Source organism: Pyrus communis, chromosome 12 (genome assembly GCF_041283825.1).
Source record: "Pyrus communis isolate YQ-2024b chromosome 12, ASM4128382v1, whole genome shotgun sequence".
Lineage (NCBI taxonomy): Eukaryota > Viridiplantae > Streptophyta > Magnoliopsida > Rosales > Rosaceae > Pyrus > Pyrus communis.
In genome coordinates, this window is record NC_142576.1 from 1,372,298 (window position 1) to 1,396,287 (window position 23,990).

At 38.9% G+C, this 23,990-nt stretch overlaps 2 protein-coding genes across 4 annotated transcripts; one reads left to right on the top strand and one right to left on the bottom strand.

Annotated features, from left to right (window-relative positions):
• Positions 1-14,224: 14,224 nt before the first annotated feature.
• On the top strand, positions 14,225-17,935 carry LOC137745141 (protein WVD2-like 1). Of its 3 annotated transcripts, none has more exons than XM_068485031.2 (7): positions 14,225-14,443; positions 15,662-15,965; positions 16,422-16,507; positions 16,603-16,693; positions 16,788-16,859; positions 17,010-17,120; positions 17,412-17,935. In XM_068485031.2, exons 2-7 carry the CDS (start codon positions 15,666-15,668, stop codon positions 17,727-17,729), a joined length of 978 nt encoding a protein of 325 aa, XP_068341132.2. In that variant the 5' UTR covers positions 14,225-14,443; positions 15,662-15,665; the 3' UTR covers positions 17,730-17,935. The 3 variants fall into 3 exon arrangements, with proteins under 3 accessions (XP_068341132.2, XP_088538094.1, XP_088538097.1); XM_088681968.1 differs by lacking the exon at positions 14,225-14,443 and adding an exon at positions 15,114-15,223; XM_088681971.1 differs by lacking the exon at positions 14,225-14,443 and adding an exon at positions 15,120-15,403.
• Positions 17,936-18,840: 905 nt separating this feature from the next.
• LOC137745156 (histone H1.2) lies at positions 18,841-19,980 on the bottom strand. The gene is made up of 2 exons (XM_068485057.2): positions 19,792-19,980; positions 18,841-19,689 (listed from the first exon to the last, which is right to left on the bottom strand). The coding sequence occupies exons 1-2, from the start codon at positions 19,864-19,866 to the stop codon at positions 19,141-19,143; spliced, it is 624 nt and encodes a 207-aa protein (XP_068341158.2). The 5' UTR covers positions 19,867-19,980; the 3' UTR covers positions 18,841-19,140.
• Positions 19,981-23,990: the final 4,010 nt, after the last annotated feature.

The following is a 23,990-nucleotide window of genomic DNA, read 5'->3' on the forward strand; positions in this document are numbered from 1 at the left end:
TTCTCCTTCCAATCAATGATTGTCACCGGTTCCTCATCGTACGTCAAGTCTGGGTTAATCTCAAGCGGTTGAGGAGGTATCACATGAGATGGATCAGCAACATAGTGTCGGAGCATAGACACGTGAAAAACATTATGCACTCTAGCCAACTCCGGAGGCAACTCCAACCTGTAAGCTACCTCACCAACTCGTTCTGTGACCGCGTATGGTCCGATGTACCTAGGACTCAGTTTCCCCTTCTTTCCGAACCGCACAACACCTCTCCACGGTGAAAGCTTCAGAAATACCCAATCTCCGACCTCATATGTTCTGTCCGTAGCACGCCGATCCGCTAGACTCTTCTGCCTGTCCTGAGCTGCTTTCAGGTTAGACTTAATCACCTGAACATTCTGAGTAGTCTCCTCGACAATCTCTGGACCCACTAAAACTCTTTCTCCAACCTCTGACCAACATAACGGTGTGCGACAAGCTCTGCCATACAAGGCCTCAAATGGCGCCATGCCAATGCTCGAATGAAAACTGTTGTTGTAAGCAAATTCCATCAAATCCAACCTTTGGTGCCAAGCGTCACCAAACTGCAACACCGAAGCTCGCAGCATATCCTCCAAGGTCTGAATAGTTCTCTCTGACTGTCCGTCTGTCTGTGGATGATACGCCGTGCTGTAAAGTAATCTCGTGCCCAAAGCTTCCTGGAAAGCTACCCAAAACTTCGACGTAAATCGTGGATCTCGATCCGAAACAATACTCACTGGGACACCGTGGTACTTTACAACCTTCGAAATGAACAACTCCGCTAAACGGCTCAGAGAATACTTCTCTCTCACAGGAATAAAATGAGCCGACTTAGTGAGTCGATCGACGATCACCCAAATGCCGTCAAAGCCATTATGTGTACGCGGGAGCTTGTACACAAAATCCATAGTGATATTTTCCCATTTCCACTCTGGAACGGGAAGCGGCTGCAACAACCCAAACGGCTTCTTCCTTTCTGCTTTAACTTGCTGACAAACAGCACATCTGCTCACATACTCGGCTATCTCCCTCTTCATACCCGGCCAATAATAAAATGGTCGAATGGTATGATACATTTTCGTAGCTCCTGGATGCATGGCATAAGCCGAGATATGTGCTTCATCGAGAATTTCTTTCTTCAACTCCACACTCTTAGGCACGAACATTCTACCTTCTAACATCAACATGCCATCCGAATCACGAACTCTGAGGTCTCGCCTCCTTCCTTGCTCTCGAGCTTGAATAAGTTCTTGAGTCTCCTGATCAGTTACTTGGGCTTCAAGCACCCGATCAACAAGTATCGGCCTAACTTGGAAATTAGCAAGTAATGCCACATCTCGATCTTCGGCTTCTAGCCTTACTCCCGTAGTACGCAAGTCCACCAAAAGAGGAGCACGACTAGCGTACAACGCATTAATACGGCCCTGTGACTTCCTGCTAAGTGCATCAGCCACTACGTTCGCACGACCAGGATGATAATCAATCGTGCAATCGTAATCGCTGAGCAACTCCAACCACCTCCGCTGACGAAGATTGAGTTCCTTCTGAGTAAAGAGATACTGGAGACTCTTGTGATCCGTAAAGATCCTGCACTTTTCTCCGTAAAGATAGTGCCTCCACAACTTCAACGCAAAAATGATAGCAGCCAACTCCAAATCATGTGTAGGGTAATTCATCTCATGAGGTTTCAACTGCCGCGAAGCATAAGCAATCACCCTACCATGCTGCATCAATACACATCCCAAACCATTCAAGGAAGCATCGCTATAAACCTCGAAATCCCCGCTATCGTCTGGGAGTGCCAACACAGGTGCATGAGTGAGACAATGCTTCAACCGTTGGAAACTCTGCTCACACCTATCATCCCACTCAAATTTAACATCCTTCCTCGTTAACCTCGTCAACGGCAAGGCAATCACCGAAAAATCCTTAACGAACCTCCGATAATACCCTGCCAAACCAAGGAAACTTCTCACTTCGATGACGGTTCGCGGTTGCTCCCAACTCTCTACCGCTGCAACCTTCTGAGGGTCAACCAAAATACCCTGAGCAGAAATGACGTGTCCCAAGAACGCGACTTGGTCTAACCAGAACTGGCACTTGCTAAACTTAGCATACAACTGGTGTTCCCTCAACCTTTTCAACACCAAAGTAAGATGTCGAACATGCTCCGCTTTCGACTTAGAATACACCAGAATATCGTCAATGAAGACAATGACGAATCTATCCAAGTAAGGCTGGAATACTCGGTTCATCAAATCCATAAAGGCGGCTGGTGCATTCGTCAACCCAAATGGCATAACCAGAAACTCGTAATGACCGTAACGAGTCCTGAACGCCGTCTTAGGGACATCATCCCTACTGATCTTCAGCTGATAGTAACCAGACCTCAAGTCTATCTTAGAGAACACGCAAGCACCTCTCAGCTGATCAAACAAATCATCGATACGAGGCAATGGATAACGGTTTTTAATCGTCACCCGATTGAGTTGCCTGTAGTCGATGCACAGCCTCAAAGTTCCATCCTTCTTCCTCACAAACAACACTGGAGCACCCCAAGGCGAAGTACTAGGCTGGATAAATCCCTTATCTACTAACTCTTGCAACTGAACTTTCAATTCCCTTAACTCCGCAGGAGCCATACGATAAGGAGTTAAAGAAATAGGATTGGTACCTGGAATCAACTCAATGGTGAACTCTACGTCTCGATCTGGGGGTAACCCAGGTAAATCCTCAGGAAATACATCAGGGAAGTGTCTGACCACTCTCACATCCTCTATTCTGCTAGTAACAACCTCATCCAGCACCACATGAGCCAGATACCCCTGACAACCCTTAGTTAACAACTTTTTCGCTCGTAGCGCCGAAATAACGCCATATCTCACCCCACTCTGCTCACCCACGAAAGTAACCACAGGTAGTCCAGGTCGGTGAAACGTAACTACTTTCCCGTAACAGTCAATGTTGGCACGATAGAAGTGCAACCAGTCCGTGCCCAGAATCACATCAAAGTCCACAATATCTAACGGGATAAGATCGGCTGACAAAGCAACACCCTCTACGATCACTGGACACCCCGGGTACACACAATCTACAACGCAACTCTCTCCCCTAGGCATAACAAACTCTAAATCATACCCTAGGGGTGTGGGGCGAGGTTGCGTCGCTTGAGCAAATGTATGAGAAATTACGGAATGTGTAGCTCCACAATCAATTAAGACTCTAGCAAAACAACCAAGAATGTTCAACGTACCCATAATCAAGTCTGGGTTGTTCTGAGCGTCCTGCAGAGAAATATTGTGAAGACGCCCCTGTCCCTGCTGACGCCCACCGCGGCCTCGGCTCGCCTGAACACCGCGTCCCTGAGCACCACGCCCCTGACTGGGCTGGCCTGACTGTCTCGAAGATCCTGCACTGCTAGTGGCAATCTCCCCCTGCTGATACTGTCCTCCCTGATACCACTGTGAACCACCCGCTGGGGCTGGAGGATACGGCATATAGCCGCCCGAATACTGGGGATAGCCACCCTGGGAATAGGGATCCTGAGGGTACTGATACTGCCCCGGAGCATAAGGGACAGCATCACCCTGATAGTGGTAAGCACCACCTCGACCCGTCTGGCCGTAACTACTAGGACCCTGGATCTGCTGGAGTGGTGCAGGCGGTGGCATAAAGGTCTGCTGTGGTTTCTGCTGTTGCTGACCCTGGGGACAGTTTGCCGCTCTATGTCCCACCTGTCCACATGTGAAACAACTGTTGCTACCACGTCTACACTCACCAAAATGTCGGTTGTTACACCTGCGGCAAATAGGGGCTCTGCCTCGCCCACCATCGCCCTGCCTCTGGCCTCTAGCGCCACCAGAAAATCTACCTCCACGACCCTGCCCAGTGGCACTGAAGCCACCACTCGAAGAACTAGAACTAGCTCCACCTCTCTTGAAGTTCTGAGTCTGTCGGGGCCCGAGCGATGCCTGACCTTTGCCTTTGTCATCTTTCTTCTGGTTGCCGTCCTTCTCTTCATCCGTATCGCTCGACATATTCTCGGAATCCTCGATCCTCAACAGTATCTCATAGAAGTCCCGATAAGTCTCGTTGTGGACCGTAGACGCCATAGAACGCCACTTCTTCCTGGTGCCCAGACGGAAAAGACGGAGCATCTCCGCCGGATTACCAGCGACATCAGGGTGATAACGGGACAAGTCCGTAAACTTACGGTAGTACTCATTCGCTGACATCTTCCGCTGTTTCAGTTCGGAAAACTCCTGCTTCTTGCGGTCAATGTACTCAGGGGGTACATATCTTCTCCTAAACAACCCCGTAAACACGTTCCAATCAATCCTCTGATCCGGAGTCAACCTACGGAGCTCCTGCTCCCACCAAGCTGCCGACTCCGTATCCAGAAACCAAGCGGTCGTCTCGACCCACCTTTCCATAGGCAAGTTCCCCTGATTATGTAGCACCCGGAAAGTCTTCTCTATGTGTTCTAGCCAACGCTCTGCGCTCTCGGGTCCCTCACTGCCCTTAAACTTATCCAACTTCAGATTGTACATCGTCTCCAGAGGAGTCCTCTGGGGAGGGCGCATCACTGCCTGAAGGGCTGTAGCAAAAGCTTCCCCCAACTGAGTAATATCGGGGAAACTAGGCTCAGAAGAGCGACGGGGTTCCCGACGAGGCGGCATAGTTCTGACAGAAGACACCAAAATTATTAGAATACTCACAAAGACACAGGACTGCCAAACCTAGGCTCTGATACCAAACTGACACACCCCGACCGAGATCGGAGCGTGCTGGCCGTCACACAAAGGTGACGTAGCCATGTGCACGTGCAGAAGCTAAAGTAGTAATAAGAAAGTACGAATAATTAAAAACTAGCATACAAGTACTAGAATAAGTGCTAGTTAGTGCGATACAAATTCAGAGCAGGTCTATAGCAGTCCAATTAAAACAACAACAGTAGTACGCCCGAAGGCGACCCTACAATGGGGAGTGTCTGTCAGAACGCCGAAAAGCTCTCAAGGGAAACCACCGCAACGGCTAAGCAACTAGAACCTGGAGGGGCGCAAAACAAAAACGTGAGTGGGCAAAAACAAAGCTCTTTGAAAACCATTTCATAAAATACTTTCTAACCCCTCGCCGTAAAACCTGTATACTTCCCAGAAAATAAACATATGTACGTATGTGTAAACATGCAAAACATGCTCAAGGGTATACCAATCATGCTCAAGATATGCCATGCCAAAATCTCGTAACGATATGCAAGTGCCCAGGTATAATCATAATCAATATCATGTAATCAGGCAGCCGGAGTCACCTACGTGACCTGTACGGCTACATCTAGAGCTCAAATCTCAATCTCAATATCTAAACCTGCCCACGAGTCGGAACCACCTAAAGTGGTCTGTACGACAAGCCTGGGTGTAACATATATATACGCTCTAGTGCTACGATCACGTGAAGGCTGTGCGAATAATCGCGGGTCACCTACGAGTCGGAACCACCTATCGTGGTCTGTACGACAGGCCTATGCACCTAGCTTGGATCCAAGCTGAGCGTATGGTGCGGGAGGTGAACAACACGTGAAGGACTGTGCCCTACTCTGGGCGGGAGCACTAACACCGGGGGTGCAGGTTATGAGCTCTCTAAGCATCTCTAACCACTATTTAATGCAATCGTTAAATAACGCTTACCTGGCACTTACCTATGCCTCCACAGCACCCACATATAAATATGTATATGCATGCTACTACTAATGAATGTGATGATGCATAAACGTTAATAATGACATGCATGGCATAAGGTAAATAACCCTTTTAAATCAATTTCTGGGAATATAAATGTATATAGGTATATACGGAAAACAAAAGCCCACTCACTGGTATGTAGAAGGGTCGTAGCCCCCCTGTCTCGCGTGTGCACGCTCGTCCTCTGGGTACGTGTCACCTAAATGCGAAACAACTATAAAAACGTTAACTTTAAAGCACATAACCCGTTTCTCGTAATAACTTCTCATACATTGCTCAAAATGGACAAATGAATATACCAACGTGCTCTACACAACCTCAGGATCACAACCATATTTTTAAAATAATTTTTGGACCCCGCACGCGCCCCCACGCGCCAGCACAGGCACGGACCTACGCGCCCCCCACGCGCGGCCACGTGCCAGGCACACTGACGGTGTCAACAGACGCCGTCAGGAATATTCCGTTAAACTGACGGAATATTCCGTCAAATCTAACCGGATACCGTCACTGCCGTTAGGAATATTCCGTCAAACTTGACGGAATATTCCCCTTTCTTCTCCGGCCTACCCTCGCCGGACTCCGGTCGCCGGAAACTGGGAAAAACTTTAAACTAACTATTCTCCTTCGTTTCTCAACCGTTTTCTATGATTCTTGGACCAAAAGAAAGCCCTAAACTAGTAGAATCACGTTGGACCACTTTTAAAGGCTAAAAGTTACGCGATCATACCTGTCTCAAAACTCAAAAACCGGCCAACTTCGAACTAGGCCTTCCCGACGTCCAAATTCGTCCAACGAGCTACTCCGACGCTCCTTAGGACCTCACCAACACACCTACAAGCTTCAAATGTCCAAAAACTAAGTAAATTAATGTTGCATGAACAGTGCTCAAAACGGACCTCGCGATATCGACGTGAAAACGTCGAAGTTCTTACCTGAAAATGCTATGGTCGTGCTCCCCTTGACCTCACGAGTTGAATGGTGTCCTTGGTTTCCTCGATCCGTGATGGTTTGGGTGGTTTTGGTGTTGGTCCGTACGTATGGTGATAACGGGAAGAAAGAGAGAGGCACGGGGGAGAGAGACAGAGGGAGGGTGAAGAGAGACAGTGTATGTGCAGGTGTGTGTGTGTGGCCCAAAGCTTGCCAACACCACACAAGGTAACCAAAAACAATAATACGAAAACCAACTAGGGGTAAAAAGGTCATTTCCTAAGCACGTTTCCGACATTTTCGGGACGGGATGTCACAGTTTGGATCTCTCGGTTTGCTGGCTTCAAACATAGAGATCCGGAACGAATCTCAATCGATGGAAAAGATGTAGGGTTGCCTAGGGGAGGGATACACAAAAAATTACTTATATACTAGTTTTCCAATTTTTTATCGTATCACTTAGTAACTCAAAAAATCAATTGTTAAATTTTGTTTATAAAAATTTGATAAATTTCTATTAACGGTTGGATATTACATAATACTCATACTATTAAATGAACGTAATATTGTAGCTGAACCTTGATGCATGCCTAAAATTGTAAGTGGGATATATATGAAGCCTTCCTTGCTAGGGAAAGGGACTACAAGGAGTACGACTATGGTCCCCTATATAAGTATGAAAGATCAAAACGTCAAAACGTAAATCACATCCATTGAGCAGTGTCTGTATATACAGAGATTGTCAATGACCGACAATGTTGACAAATTCTTGAGGAAGACTTGTAAGAGAGATTAATTAAACAAGATGAAACAAGATGTTCACATCATAAGTTAATTAATATATTAAAAAGTTGAAGGATGAATCGGGTTATTGCAAGATATATGTTTGATGTTTGGTGACTAATTTTTCTTAGTTTATTCAATGCTAATCTTTTTTGCATTTCAACCAACTAAAGGCAATTAGCACCTTAAGTAGGAAAGTCAAACTAATTATGCTGCAATTAGGGACCTTTTTTAATTAGGGGTGTTAACCCCACGAAATTAAGGTGTGGAAAAGGATCATTGCTGGTTCCTTTTTCTCGGGATTCGGGGGATCCCGTGATCGTATCCGTTCATCGTACATCGTGCGGTCAGTTTTTGTTAGGTATTATTTATATTTAAATTTTAAATTTTAAATTTCAAATGATTTCTAACCGCACGATATATGATGAACAGACACGATCACGAGATCTTTCGGATCTCCAAGAAAAGGATCCAGCGAATATCCTTTTCCTTAAGGTGTAAGCATGCGAAATGGGAGAGACACTTGGCATTATTATACATCCACAACAACAAAAACCAGACGAAAATATTCTATCAGACTAAAAAGGTTTCGTTGCTTATAGTTTTGCGCTATGAATATTCGTCGAGCAAAATCAGTCGGGTAAAGCTTGGCGTTCAAACATATCCAAATGAACTAAAAAGCTTCGGACTACTATAAAAAAAGGTAAAGTGAAGACGGCAGCGAGGTTGATAGATATGGATCATAGAATAGCAGTAGATTTAAGGGTAGTAATTTCAGCCACCAAAGATTACGTTTTTTAGTAGTTTTGCTGAGAATTAAGTAGTTGTATTAAGTTGACCAAATAAAGATGTCGGTTGTTGAGATTCTGTGAATTCTCTTCTTAAGTATATATGTTAGCTATGTCCCATTCAAACCCAGTTTGTTTTTAAGAAAAATTAACCAGCAGTTGGTGGCCAAATTAAGGTAGTGAATTCTTTGGGTGACTGGAAAGATTCATAGAGGTATTTCAGCTTCTTTCTTACTGCCATCATACGCCAAGAATCGAACTCAAGACGAGTCATGTGGAATACGCATCTGGAATTCATTATATTTCATATGTCCGCAAAATATAAAACTACTAATACTACAGTCTGATAGTATCATTTTTCATATAAAGGTGTGAGATATTAGGCTTCAACTCTTATGAATGACTTGATGTATAAATTGCAGTGCCTGCATGCATGTACTCGCTAGCTAGCTGCTAAGAACACGATGAATTTGCGGTCTTTTTAGCTTGCTTTTTTATTATGTACATGTTCGAACTTTCAAATTATAACCATGCAAACTGAGATTTGAGCAAGTATCTCTTCTTATGTTAAAATTCTATCGATTCAAGGTGAGAATCCTATATCATTTATTAAATGGTTGTATATATATTTTTAGAAATTCTGACGTTAATTATGATTTGCTAAAGATACGGTTTTAGGAAGAAACGAACAAGATGATTTCAGTATTAGATAAATTTAGGGTTTTAATGATGTTTAGTAGGTCAAAAACTGCTTTTAATTAAAATAGAAAGCAGACAAATTCGAATGAAATATACAAACAAATGAGCTTTTTGACTTTATCGAGCCTTTGAAAAGTGGGTAATTGAAAGGAAAGCTCAATAGTATTGTATATTTCAAATCTTGTTGCCTCTCTAAATTCTAATCGTACAGTAGCGACCCAAGCTAAGAAGGTAAGTTGTTGCTGTCATACTGCAACTGTGAAGCATGCAAACAATTGCCCTTTCGGCTTTCACCCCACAGTGAGCATGCAGTGCTATATTATTTCAACTTTTATTTGAATAAATTGAAAACGGTCCATCCCCTTAGGTTAAAAGCTGGTGGCCCTCACGAAAGAAACCCTAAATTCATCCCACAAAACCTTGTGAAAGCCTAAATCATTATGCATTTGACGTTCTACAACACTGACGAAAATCAATCATGTTTATGTATAATGGTGTGAGTGCAATTTCCACCGATTTTCCTCTTCCCTGACAACTAACTATTTAACTCACTAATGCTATAGTTTATCAAAAAAATTTTACATGCCTAAATAATTGGGGGTTAAAATTGAAATTCTTGAGGTGTCATTCTGGCATGCACACTTCCACACATAAAAACCCTAAAATTTATCTAGTAGATTCTGGTACTATAAACCCTAAATATAATGCTTCTGATTAGTGTATTCAATTGAGATTTTGAGGGATTTTAATTCTTTTAATGAATCTAAGGGTATTCAATCAGGATTTTAAATGATTCTCTGAAATTCAATTTGTATTCAATCCGGATTTTAAGATAGTTGATTAAAATCCTTAGAAATATGGATGTATTCAATTAGAATTTTAAAGAAATTTATAACATTCCAGGTGTATTCAATTAAAATTTGATTTTAAAGAATTTCAAAAGGTTGAGGAAGTAGAGGGAATTGGAGAGATTTTTCTATGTATTTTAAACATCCACAAATCTCTCATCTCCCCATGAGATTTCGAGAGAATTGAATCAAAATTTTATGTGGAATCTCTACAAAATCAATTAAACTCCATAAAAATTCATAGATTTATAAATCCATTAAAATCTCTTCAACTCCTAATTAAATACACACCCCTACATCCAAAAGCATTGAAAAGCAAAGTCGGAAAGTGTTTCGGGGAGAGAATTCCATATTATCCATGATCAGAAATAAAGAAAATTAATAGCTGAATTATATAGGAACTGCATGCACTGTCGAATCCTAAAACCTTAATCCAAGCCACTGCTGACCCTTTGAAAAACCTTGACAGAAAAAAACAAGAATGTGAAAAGCCTTCCAATGTGCAAGCATTTCCTGAAATTTATTATTTAACATTTCTTCTAAATATTTTTAAATAAACAAGTTAATTTTATGGAATTATTTTTCAAATTTTTCTCAAATTCTTAATTTTTTAAGACAACAATATATTAAAAAAAAAGAACAGACATCCCACGTAAAAATATAAAATAATACAATTAAACCGTAATAGTAAGTGACTGCTCATATGTTATTATTCTTAAATCAGGTTAATTATCCAACCATAGTGTGACCTCCACCTTGACCAACAAACCTTACTTGAAATTCAAATGAGAAGGGCGGTGGAAAAACAAAGGAAAGTTGATAAATTGGTAATTCCATACAGCTCATAGTGTGGGGAAATATGAAGACATGGACTTAAACATAAACACAAAAAGCAACTCCACATCTCTTTTCTTTTTGCTTTAGGTGGACACGATCACCTAAGGCTTCTGCTCGACGGCACCAACAAAATTACCTGTTGCTTGTTGAAACTGCAGTTCACAGCTTTTCATACAACTATATTATACACCCATATCTGTGATCGTTGAATTATCGAATATTGAATTTTTTTTCGTATATCCAACGTTTTTTTTATCGGTGCATGTCATATACCAAAGCAAAGTATAGATTTTTGTTAAAAGGGGAAAACCGGAGTACCATAATGTATAAGCTAGTACATAAGCCATCAAAACAACTCCAAGATTTCAGAAAATTCATGTGAAATATATAACGCTCTCGCAATTAATATTTCACGGGGTTCCTATATTTGTATATTTATGAGCTCCTGCCAAAAAAAATCATACTTTCTTGGTATGAAGTTATACCGAGTAGTTAAACCTCCTGTGCACTGACATTCAATTCCCTGCAAAATTTTAGTGAGACCATCTAGATTTACTAGTGTACTACATATAAAAGGCTTGGTCATTGAACTACTTTTATAGTTTTACCATTCTCCGCTACAACGGTTAGAAAGAACCAAAATCTTCCTCTTTTGTCATTAAACTACTTAGTAAAACGGATAGAAAGAACTATACTCTCCAAAACTCATCATTGATCTACTTCTTCATTTAATATCACTTGTATGAAAAAATGGAAATACTAATTAAAATACCAGTTATTATAAAATAACATTAAAAAAAAAGGTGTTCATAAGGGCAATACTACGACCAGTGTTTTAAAATACGGTCTAACCAATTGTCTAGGAACTAGGCAACTAGTCGCCATCGTGCAATTATTTCCTCTCGGTCACAAAATTGAAATGCTTATTAGGTGGCCGCATAGACGGTATTAGGGAGATCTAGGCAGGTTTCGACTGGACAAAACGGGACTAGACACACGGGCTTACATGAAGAATTCCTCTTTTACTGATTTTTGTTTTGTTTTTAGTATCTCCTTTTTTACCGTTTTAATATTCTTATCTTTCTGTTTTAAGACTCCACAATCTCTCTCTTTCTCAATTATATCCTACACAAATATTCACCTAAAACTCCCAAATTATGTATAAATATTACACTATCCGTTTGAGAAACTATCATAAGTATCATTCAGTGTTTATTTATAAATATAGTACATATAATTAAGAAAATTTTAACGAAAAACTCACAGTACTGTTTATTTTAACGAAAAATCACATTTTTACACTAAAAAGTCAATCCTGGTACTATTCACTCTACCATTTATTTTGTTTTTATCATTAAAATTCAAAGCTTTTAAGCCTTATCATTAGTTTTCCTTATAATTAATATTAAAAAAATTGCCTAAGCCCCTTGCTGCTGTCTAACCACCGCATGCGGCTTATAAAACAATAATTGTGAGGTAGGAGAAATGGTTCTTTTTATGAAATCTCCGACGACTTGGCCGATGAGAAAAAGAGGATGAGGTCACTGTAACACGTCTGAGAGTCTTGACTCTGATTAGAGAGAAATAACACTACAAAATTTAGTAAATAAAAACGAAAAAAGATCATCTCTGAACCTTTTCTTTCAAAATGCGAGGATCAAGTGATTTGAGTTTTTAAAATTTGATCCAACAGTTAAAAACATAGAAGTTAGTAAAAACTTTTAAAAACTATAATAATTTTTTGCCGTTGAATCAAATTTTAAAAACCTAAATCATTTGATCTTTGGGTTTTAAAGGAAAAATCTGAAAATGATCTCTTTCTAATAAAAACAACTACAAAAACACAAAAAAAATATTTATTAAAAATAAAATTTAATTTGTTTCAACCAGGACTTCACGTTGAACCGCATATACCGTTGAACCTTGGAACGTTCAACTTCAACGTTTGGAAAAGGCAGTTCCTTTGCCGCACACAATACCTGCCTCCACGTCTCTCTCCGTTGTTATTTGTGTCACATTAACAGTAAAAAATTAAACATTGAAAATTAATGAAGATTATTTTTTTTTACCCAATGAAATAAATTCTTTCGAGAAAAATAAATTTGTAGTTCAAATAGTTACTTCATTCTAAAATTCGCATTCAAGGCATTCAGTATTACGGTCTAATAGTATTTCTTTTCACTTGTAAGTGAGAGAGATCTTAAATTCAATTTTCGTTAAAGGTAAATTTGAATCATATTATATACAATGAGTTGCATTTTTTTTAAGTTTTCAACTAATTATATTGTGACAGCTGATATATCGAATCGTGTTCAACACATTGAAAAATCGCTTGTATCTTTTACCTTCTTCAGTTAAACAGTTTATGTACACAAGTCGTGAAGCACATAAGTATAAGTTAGCTCAATTTTCTTTATCTTGCGTAAGTTTGTTTAACTGGTTAAGCTTTATTTGTTAAAAAAAAAAAACTGGTTAAGCTTTCGAATCGTAACTGGAGTAAATTTTCAATTTCAATTTTTTTTTGGGTAAACTTTTTTATTTCTTTATTAATTTTCAATTCATAAGTTAATGGGACTGTATCATGAAGTAGGTAAGTTAATGGGAATTACTATTGGCACTCCAAAAATTTCAATTAGTACTCAAACTTTATATAATTTGAAAAAAAAATACGTTTGTGAGAAATGTAGAATAAAATTTTTAAAATGCTAATAATAATTCATAAGTTAATAAATTAATTACCAGATCTATAACCCCATAAATTTCTGACCTTATTTGGGAAATTTCCTCTTTGAGTATCTTAAAGATTGGATCTTTCATTCTCAACACAAGTTAAAATAGAGTGATAAAAAATGATGGAAGGATTTGAAATTTAATTCCCAACAAACAGAACCAAAAATAGAACATCCCATTAAATGTCACATTATGTTGTACATGACGCTTTACAAGTGGCAGAACATAATTATGTTTATGTATCCTTATGTAGATTTGATTCTCACCGACCCTCTTTCTCCTGCCAAAAAAAATGTCACACCAAAGTGTCCTTGCTGATTTTCCAAACTCCGTCAAAATTAAAAATCCTAAAGAAAGAACTTTTTTTGCATTCTCGAAACACAATCACTGTGTTATCATTCCACATGTTATCATATTAATGAACGACATATTTGATATGTTTCAATTCTAAGTTGTAGTGAAAACAAAAAAAGCGCACACAAGTTATAATAAAAAATAAAAAAACAAAGAAATTTTGGTGAGTTCTCGTAACAGTCACGTATTGTTATCATTTTACATATTATAAATAGATGAAAGAGGATCATCTCCGAATTCATTTTGTGAGAATTTCTAGAATCCTCCCATCCTAGCCGTTCATCGTATATCATGCGATTAGTTTTCATCAGATACTATTTGTGTTTAATTTTAAATAAAAAAATCAAATGATTTATGACTACACGATAAATAATTGAGATGTGGAAATTTTTAAGATCCCTGCGAGATGAAACCGGATAGGATCGAATTTCGATGTTGTTGATATGTTTCTTCTAGACCTTCTTCTTTTGAATACACCAACAAATTACCACGAAATAACGGCGTTTGGAAATTTGGAAGGAAAGGAAAAGACCCGTCTATATATAGAGCCAAACAGCGCAACACAATAATAGTATGAGAATTTGAGACCCTTTTTCTGAGCAGCCTGAGAGAAAGAAAGAGAAAATCATAAGAAGGAAAGAAAGAAGAAAACATCCATTTTCTTGAGAGACAGGGAAAGAAGGGGTTCGGAGATCTTGCCAGATCGGGACCAAAAAAAACTGTAAGAGAAATCTCTCTCTCTCAACCTTCTTTCTTGGTATTGCTTGTCTTCCGTGTGTTTGTGCTTCGTGGGATTTCTCAAATGTGCTTGTTTTGTCTTTCGATTTGTGCTTTTTTTCTGCAAAGTTTTGAGCTTTGAGGCTCCATCTTTCATGGGTACTTCTCTGTTTTTGACATTGTTAGCTGAAAACTGAGTTTTTGATTTGTTTTGGTGTATTTTTTGCTCAGAAATGAGAGTTTTTTTCTTCTTTTTTTGGGGTGATTTTAAGGTTAATTTAGCTCAGATTGGAAAAAGATGAGAACTTTCTTTGTTTTTGTAAACGATATTGTGGTGGTTGGTTGCTAATGGAAGATATGTCGCAAAATCGAGTGCAGTGATTCATACCACCGACACAATTAGTGGGGTTGTTATATTGTGGTTGTTGGTTATGGGGCTTGCTCAAATTTGTTTGGTCAACCAAATTTCTAATTTCCATCGTGATTTTTTTTTACCTTATAATTTAAGCTAACCCCTTTTACTTTAGCTTTTGTGATTCTTACTTTAATTTTTATTTGTTGGGTTCAATTCATTATTTAGATGTCTTGTCCCTTAAATTTTACCTAATTTGTCTCCTATTGTGTCTTTTCCAACGTGATTATAATAGTTTAACTGCTTTACATATGCGAGATTATAAAAGAAAAATGGCAAATTGAGGAGGTTCCGGTGACCGGTAAACTAATACGGCCGTCGGAATCCTATGCAAGAGTTTCTCCTCCGGCACCGGCACCTTGGATTGGCAAAGTACAATGCTTTTAAATATTTTTTTTTCGGATTAGCAAATTACAATTCGAAGAGTGATCCACCCTGTTCGAATGGAAGATCCCAACTTTAAGGGCGAAATCTACAACGTGGATCACTCTTCCTAAACAAGAATTTATTTTAGTGGATCTTGTGTTTCCTTAAAAACTTTTCGAGTTGCAGGTTTGTAATTTTATGCACTATGCTGAAACATGGAGTACCTGCAATGCTTTTTGTTTATACTGTTTTGTGTATGTGCCCGCGTGCGCGCTTTTGTGTATCTTTGAATTCTGTCATCAGATAACATGTCTTCGGTCAATTTGAATTGTGTTTGAAGATATAATAATTTACTTGTAAACAAGTAATGCTTTGTTAGTTTGTCAGTGGTAATGCAATTTTCCTATAGTCTGGTGGTGCTCAGCTTGTAGCTTTCTTGTGCAGCGTCATGGGGAGGGAAGTTACTGGTATAAGGGCAGGGAACAGAGACATGGAGAGGAAGGTGGTGGAGAAGAAGATTAACGGTGTCGTGGTGACATCAATTGGTTTTACTCGTGGTAAGGTCCGCGTTGCTCCCAAAGTTTCAGAAGAAAGCATTGAGTCAAAGGATTCCAAGGTGAAGGACCCTGTCAGAGAAAACGAAGTTGCTGTGGAATCTGAGGAGAAGCAAGATGTGCTGGCTGTGAAGAGTACAAATCTTGTTCAAAGTCCAGAGTCTCCGAATGCAGCGTCTCTGAAGAGTTCACAGGTAAAACCATAAAAACATTATATTTTTCTTTCACAGCTCTAAGGGATTCATCCACTGGTTCAAGTCAATTTGTTTATCATATATTGAACTTTGTTGAGGTTTTATACCATTTATGTGACGGCTTGGTTAGGTATGGCATATGTACAAGATTTTATGCCTGATCTAGCAAGTAAAAGTATAACTCATTGGGGTTATTACCTTTTTGTTTTTCGCAATTTTGCTACTGTGAGACATGCTCTGTAGAAGGTTTTGAATTACATGTTTATATGATCTTACGAAGAATGCCATCTCAAATACGAGTTTCAGTTAAGGAAGCTAAATTATCCTTTTATTCGGCTTGAAGTGCATCACGAAACTGAGAATAATTATGGACTTTTGCTTGTAAACGCTACTGCAGCGTTATTGTAGATTTGGGATGGTTCTATTTCATTTTTTTTTGCCCCGTTTTCATTTCAGCCAACTTCTCAGTCGTCACAAGAGGGTGCGGAACATGATAATAAGAAGCATGCTAATGAAGAAGATAATTGGTCTATGACTTCCTCGTATCCTTGGTTGACATTTGAAATTTGAATTTATTTGTTTTACATATATATTAGAAATTGTTGATCACATTAGCATTATCCTTAACCAAGAACAGAACTGCTGCATCAAGAACACCTAATTTCAAGGTTACGGTTGGACAAGCTCCCACGTTTAGGATCTATGAGCGTATAGAGAAAAGGAAGGAGGTACTTTTATAACAAAACAAGCGACTGTATATCTTGAGAACTACTTTTAATCTGCACGATCTAATGTGTAACTGATGCAATTCCCTTCGTCTAGTACTACTCAAAGTTAGAGGAAAAGCACCAAGCTATGGAGGCAGAGAGAAGCCAGTGGGAAGCAAGAGCCAAGGTGCGTCACTTCCCTGTAGTATCTTGTATTTTCTTGCCATTAAGCATGGGTGTCATGCGGATCTGCGTTTTCTTTTGGGTGTTTATTCCTCCGCATGTGATGGGATCTGCTTGAAAACTCATTTTACGTTTTCCTTGATTACACTTTCAGGAAGAGCAAGAAGCAGCCATCAAGGTGCTGAGGAAGAGCATGGTGGTCAAAGCAAATCCGGTACCCAGTTTCATTTACGAGCCCCCTCCTCCCAAGACTGAACGCAAGAAGGTAGTTAATTCAAGTCTTGTCAGTTGTGCTTGACTACTTTTGAGCTCGAAAACGTATTGAGATTGACCAAAAAGAGAAAAACATGATGCACATGTCAACCGAAAATAAAATTAAAGAACCGGGACTTGGAACCTGATTAAGTGTTTGATTATGCAATTAATCTGTATTCGAGGACTAGGATTTACCGTATCATTGGGAATAATCCTAGTCCGAGTAATGTAGCGATTCCTTGTACTAGCTGCACCTTTTTGTTGTGAAATGAACTTTTTTTGTGCTTGTATATGATTTCAGGCTCCACTCACTCAGCCCAAGTCCCCAAAATTTAACAGTCTAAGCCGGAGGAAGAGCTATGGTGATGCAATCACCAACTCGTCCGCGGAGGAAAAAAAGAAAGGCTGTTCTCGGCCACAACGTCACAGCCTTGGTACTCAGAAAGAAACTTCCCCCGCGGCTCCCAAAAGTAAGGCTCAGTCTGGAAGGCGAAACAGCCTTGGCGATTGCAAGACGAAAGACCATTCAAAACGCGAAAAGGAAACAACCGAAACATCTCCAAAGACCGCCGAGCAGACATCAGAGTCGAATCACGATGGACTCGAAAGCTGCTTCTAACGTCGAGTAGAAAAACAAAGGTGTTGAATTTGGCAGGTTTACCATTTGGATGTACTGAGGAGAAATAGCTTTTGTTTTACTTTCATCCACAAATGACTTGTTTACTTGGGTTTGTGTTAATTGTGAATTGTATATGGTTTTGTAAGTTAAACCGGTACTGGTACATATCTCGTTATGTATAAAAATGAGTTTTCCTTTTTGTTTTATTTGAGACGACTTAACATGTTTACTTACGAAGAATGAGTACGAGAGTAAATACATTTCCCGACTTTTTTCACGTTCACTAATACAAAGGGAATATAAAAATATGCGGATCTCACCTTAAATCCGTAATTTAAGACCAGAAATTTGATCAACTAGGGGAGTATTTGATCCAATTTTCATCATTTTTTTATTATTTGGCTTCTCTCGTTCTTGATAAGTAAACATGTTAATATGCCTGTAAAAATAGAGGAAAAAAACGTCAAAACCAGTGGAAGGTGAACTCGATAACGAAAATTCCACATGCAAAAACATAAAACGACCAACCTTGAGAATATCTCACTTGTACTCTGTGTTCTTCAACTTTGATTTTATTTATTGATAAGGTCGAGTATTTAGCCTATAAACTCATCGTTTAGAGCTTTACTCACCCAAAAATTTTATACTTAAAATCTAAAATCGAAACTAGTAACGAGTTTAGACTAAAATTTGAAGATTAGGGGGGATGGTTGCCATTTCCTCAATGTTCATGTTTTCCGTTAATACAACATTCTGTGTTCATTTTATAACATGTATATCGATAAATGTGTATCAAATTCCAATTACCCAATTTTGTAAATGTGTGTTAAACTCTAATTATCCAAATTTGTACCTTGTAAACACTTAATATAATGCAGATACGGATAAAACTAGTAAGTCAAGATTACCTGTTCCCCGAACCCTAGCACCCAAGCTCTATCCACAAACATAACCACTTAAATTTGTAAATTAATTAATATATCATCACTATAAAATAAATACGTTAATAAAAAAAAAATAAAGAATTAAAAAAAAACAAGTTTTCTTCACGACTAATAGGTATTTAGTGTTGTTAAAATTAGAATATGAATAAAATTTGATGTAAATTGCAAAGCATCTCCATTCATCCTCTAAATTCTTCATACAGAAAAAAGTTACCAAATAACAACCGCCACAGTTGTTGGGAAAAATAAAACCTTAGAAAATAAAACCCTACAAATTCTGTGTCAACAAACTGTTTCTTCATTCCCACTCTACCCTCACTGCCCACACAAATTTACACAAACTACCCCTCTCGAAAACGTAACAAACCGATTTGTTTTTTCATTCCGAAACTCCCCTCACTCCCCAGACAAATTTACACAAACTACCCCTCTCGAGAAACGAAACAGACCGGGGCAGTTTCTAAGACTCACTTCTTCGCCTTCCTCGCCGGAGCCTTCCTCTTCACCGGCGACTTCACACTCTTCGGCTTCCTCACAGCCCTCGCCGGAGCCACCGGCTTCTTCGCCTTCGCCTTAGACTTCACCTCCGCCTTCTTCCCCGGCGACGTCCTTGTCGACGTTCTCGCCGCCTTGGAAGCAGGTTTGGCCAAGGCAGCAATCGCCTTCACCTTTGGCTTCGCAGCCGCCGGCTTGGGCTTAGAAGCTACCGCTTTCGCCTTGGGCTTCGCAGCCGTTTTGGACTTCGGCTTAGCGACCACCGCGGCCGACTTCTTAGGCTTCGGCGCCGCGGCCGCTGCCTTCTCTTTCGCCGGAGCAGCGGAGCGAACGGGAGGCAGCTTGAACGAGTTCTTCACCTTGACGAGCTTTCCGGCAGCCACGAGCTTCTTCAAATGGTTAAGCAGAAGCTTCTTGAAGGTCGGCGGCAGATTCTTGTGCTTCTCCTCCACGAACTTGGTGATCGCATACTGGCTCGATCCGGTCCTATCCTTCAACGACACAATCGCCGCCGTGATCATCTGAAAGCCACACAAACAAAAGGTCGCAATTAGCCTCCGAAAACAAAAGGCACCAGGTAAAATCGTAGATTAAACAAAAACACCGATTTTCCGATCACATACCTCGACGAACGGCGGGTGAGCGGGCAGCGATCTCGCCTTCTTGGCCTTGGCGGTGGAGACGTCAGTTCCAGTCATGGTTGTTGACACGACGATTTGACTCCGTTAACTCGGAAGCGGAATCGGAACGTTCTTCTCAGATTTCAATAGAGAAAAATCAGAAAACGGGAATTGTGGACTGACAGATGAGGGAGAAGGTGGTTTATATGGGGAGGAATTGAGGGGGAGAGGCTGAGCGCTGATTGGTCGAGAGCAGTGCGATCCGGATCGAGAAATCCGTAAGCGTTTAAACGTGGGTCGTCGGATCTCGGAGTTATCTGCGGTTGGGATGAGAGTTTGGCGCGTGAGGCGGACGGGATTGACTGCTTTTGTACGGATGCGCTTTTTGCTTGGGCGGTGAATTTTTCAAAAGAGTTTTTTGGGTGTGTTTCTAAGTCGATTTGTAATGGGTGTAACTTCGGTTGTAGTTGATGGATTTTAGTGAGATTTTGATGGGTGTTAAGGTTTGAACCTAAGCTTTCTAATGAGCTTTTTTTTGTTGGATTTGGAATTGGGGATTGGGAGAAATTTGGATTTGAAGGTAGACTGATCAGAACTAGGGTTTAATTGGCGTTTGTTTGGGTTTGATTATGTTTTGCGATAATGTTTTGAAGGCATTTGGTATTTTTGGGTGTTGGATTGTTGTAGGCTTGCAGAGGAGTGAAATGGTTAAAGAATCGTAAAATTCTGACAATAAATGAGTTGCGAAATGTCGATCAGAAAGACGATGAAGTTGAACATGTGTTTGAATAGTGTGATAGCCCGTCGTGCTTGAATTTCAGATGAAACGAATGTAGTTGTGTAACTCGTTATGATTTGATTCATCCAGTGCAATTCTATTCATGTTTATGGTTCTTCAAGTTAGTCTTAAGCTTTGTAATAATTCAATCGTTAACAATCACGTCATATGGTTTAGCAAATTTGGCCTAAAAATATGGTATCCCTAGTATTATTCTGATATTTATCATTCACTTTATTGTATAAAGTTATAAACCTCACAATCGGAACAATTAATTTGAATTGAAAACTGTTAGTCAAACAAATTTACAGTTCATCTTGTATTTATTATAACCGTCAATTTGTTCGACACATATAGATAACTAAACGGGCTTCAAATCGAATGATTTTTTTTAGAAATGATCTTAGAAGATGATAAAAAGAATGAACTGTTCTGATTCTCGTCATTGTACAATATAATGATGTCACGTTAATGTGATATGGGAAGTATTGTCCATCCATGTCTCCTTTCATTAATGGCAGATGACATTTTCTTCTAAAACAACTATTCATTACATGAAAATTTTATTTATATGACAACCCTTGTTCAATGCACATGGATTAGTAAAGAATCTTAGTGCACAGATAACCTTTGAATGATGATTGTGAAAATAAACAATTTTGATTATGATGTGTACGATAAAAATTTGATAATCACAATTACGTGCATACATATGTGCTTGTTAAAATTTGATTAGCATCTAGTTTCCATAAAATCTAGTAACTTAGAGTTCATTTGAAAAGTGCTTTTACTGGTGCTTCACTTATAAAGCACTTCAAGTGCTTTTAGAACTCAAAAACATTTTTTCCAAAAACGTTTTAAATCATTTTAAATGCACTTCCAAATGAACCCTTGTACACATTAGGCCTAAGAACTTCAGTTTCTTGCCATGATATGTTCAAACTCTCACGTCTAATTGTCCTTGGCTCCCCTTTTGAGTTTTTGGAATCATGCCCCATGTCACTAACTCACTAACCCTAATGTTGAGATTTGGTTAAGATATAGGGTCGACTTCCTCAAGTAACAAGTCATGCTCGAGCTTGGTAACAACGGTTGGTTAGACGCTCTGTAGAGATCTCAGTACGACGGAGCGAAGTTGAAAGCCGGAACAATAACACTAGTCGGAGAATGAATTCGAACTTTCTCACAAAATTGAGATTAACTTAGACTGACAAATGCATCAACAACAAAATTACTAAATAAGTCAAGGTTCCACTGTAAACAATTGGAAGTTTGGAGAGTAACCTAATTACTTATAAGCATATGTAAAATCTCTTCGCTTTCCGATGTGAGATTCATATACTCAACGCGTCTACTCACAAGTGGTGAATTTTCAAGTTAAACACTTGAACAACACAAATCGAGTGGCACATATTTGCCAACCTGCTTTTATACCATGCATAAGCTGAGATTCCATCATAAAACCCATTGAAAATATGAGAATTACATGGAAACTTATGGAAACTAACTTAATTTATAAAATTAAAAATAAGTTTTTTAGGATTGCTTCTATAAGAAGCACCTTTACTTGGAGGTTTTGATAAGTGCTTTCATTAGAAATGCAAAAAAAATTGGAAATTGTTCATAGCACTTCATAAACCTAAATGTGCATTCCCAATTTTCTATACTTAAAAAAGAAAAAAAAAATTACTCGTACAAAGAGTGCGTAATTGAATTTTTAGGATACCAATAATTGTTCCTTATAAATTTTACAAAAAATTTAAGTGTTTTTTTATAGAGCGCTTCTGTGATCTGAAATATTTTAAAATTTTTGCCCATCACTTTTAAGTTTTTAACTATCATAGGAGCTTGTTTTGAAGTGATTTTAAAATGATTGAAACCACTTTTAGTGAAAATATTTTTTAAACCAATTTTTATTAAAAATATAAAGAATTCTTGAAAAAGCACTTTAAGGATTTTCTGCAAGAAGCACATAATTAGTGTTTTTTGCAGGAAGCACTTCAAGTGTCTTTTAAACCAAAAAGCACATAATTAGTGTTTTTTAAACCAAAAAAATATTTTCTCTAAAAATATTTTCAATTATTTTTGAAGTACTTTCAAACGAGCCATAAGACGCTTTGAACCTAAGGCCATTTCTAATTGAAGGAGGGCCAAAATGCTCCTTTTAGCCCCATAGTCTTACAAGAAACTATTTTAATAAATAATATCATACCATATTTTATACCATCTCCAACCGAGGAGGCCAAAGGGTCATAGAACAAACATAACCCTTTGACAAAAAACCATCTCTAATCGAGAGGGCCAAAGGGCCATAGGCCAAACATAATTTATTATTTTCATTGAATTAATATAGTTACTTAAATTAAACTAACATGTTAAAATAAGGTTTTCAGACATATTTTGAGTGTCACTTGTCGCCCAATGAATGCTAAATTTATTATCTTTATATAATCTCAATAATTTTTTGGATAGGATTTCGAGTGACACATGTCGTTAACGTGAGTAACTCTCTAGATTTCTTATCTTTATGTAATCTCAATAATTTTTTGAATAGAATTTCGAGTGACACGTGTCACTAAAGTCAGTAACTCTCAAGATTTCTTATCTTTTTGTAATCTTAATAATTTTTCGTATAGGATTTCGCACGCCATGTGTCGAGATATAATTGGTTATGAAAATTTTAGATAAGATTCTTATTTACGTGACGTTTCTTATCTTCCGCTTCCAATGTTAATAAATTGGTTGGATATTAGGGTATAATTCACACACATCTTACCTTCACTTGTTTGAGAACTACCCTTGACACTATCTTTTGAGACTCATCTATAAGCCCTGCAAAGAGCTTCATCTTTTTTTCGGGTCCAAGCCCTTCCTTTCATTGCAGATGTGACAATTTGAAAATTATTGAAAAAATTAAAGGAAAGATTATTGGAATAGGTAAGAGAATAGAATTTGAAGAATTAAAATAAAATGAGGTAAGATAGTTTGGAATGGTGAAAAGTATATGAGAAATGGTATAGGAATGACTTAGGTATTTATAGGAAAAAAATTAGAATTTTTTTTTTTTAAATTCGTCAAAAAATATATATATATAATTCAACCTTACAACAACATGACGTCAGGTAGCCATTGACATTCAAATGGGCTGAGTTGTAGGGCTGGCAAAATGTCAAGCTTGACATTCTGGCATTGGAAGGCTGGGCTACATGGCTAGTGGGCTGGCTGCTCTTGACCATCCCTTTGGTTGGTTTTCCCATTTTTTGCTAGGTGGGGACCACAAGCTATTTGGTCTAACCCTCGATTGGAGACGATTTTTATATCAAACGGGCTATTTTTAACTCTATAACTATTTGACCAAGTCGGTTGGGAATGGCTTAATGAGAAGCAAACCAAACGAATAGGCCCAAACTTGATAGGCAAGCCC

What these genes read in the sequence shown, in the direction of transcription:
- LOC137745156 (XM_068485057.2), bottom strand. Translation starts at nt 19,866, where the DNA reads ATGACTGGAACTGACGTCTCCACCGCCAAGGCCAAGAAGGCGAGATCG. An exon ending in CTCACCCGCCGTTCGTCGAG is followed by an intron (nt 19,690 to 19,791) that starts GTATGTGATCGG and finishes TGTGGCTTTCAG; the next exon opens with ATGATCACGGCGGCGATTGT.
- LOC137745141 (XM_088681968.1), top strand. Translation starts at nt 15,180, where the DNA reads ATGCAAGAGTTTCTCCTCCGGCACCGGCACCTTGGATTGGCAAA. An exon ending in GTATAGAGAAAAGGAAGGAG is followed by an intron (nt 16,694 to 16,787) that starts GTACTTTTATAA and finishes CCCTTCGTCTAG; the next exon opens with TACTACTCAAAGTTAGAGGA. An exon ending in CCAAGACTGAACGCAAGAAG is followed by an intron (nt 17,121 to 17,411) that starts GTAGTTAATTCA and finishes ATATGATTTCAG; the next exon opens with GCTCCACTCACTCAGCCCAA.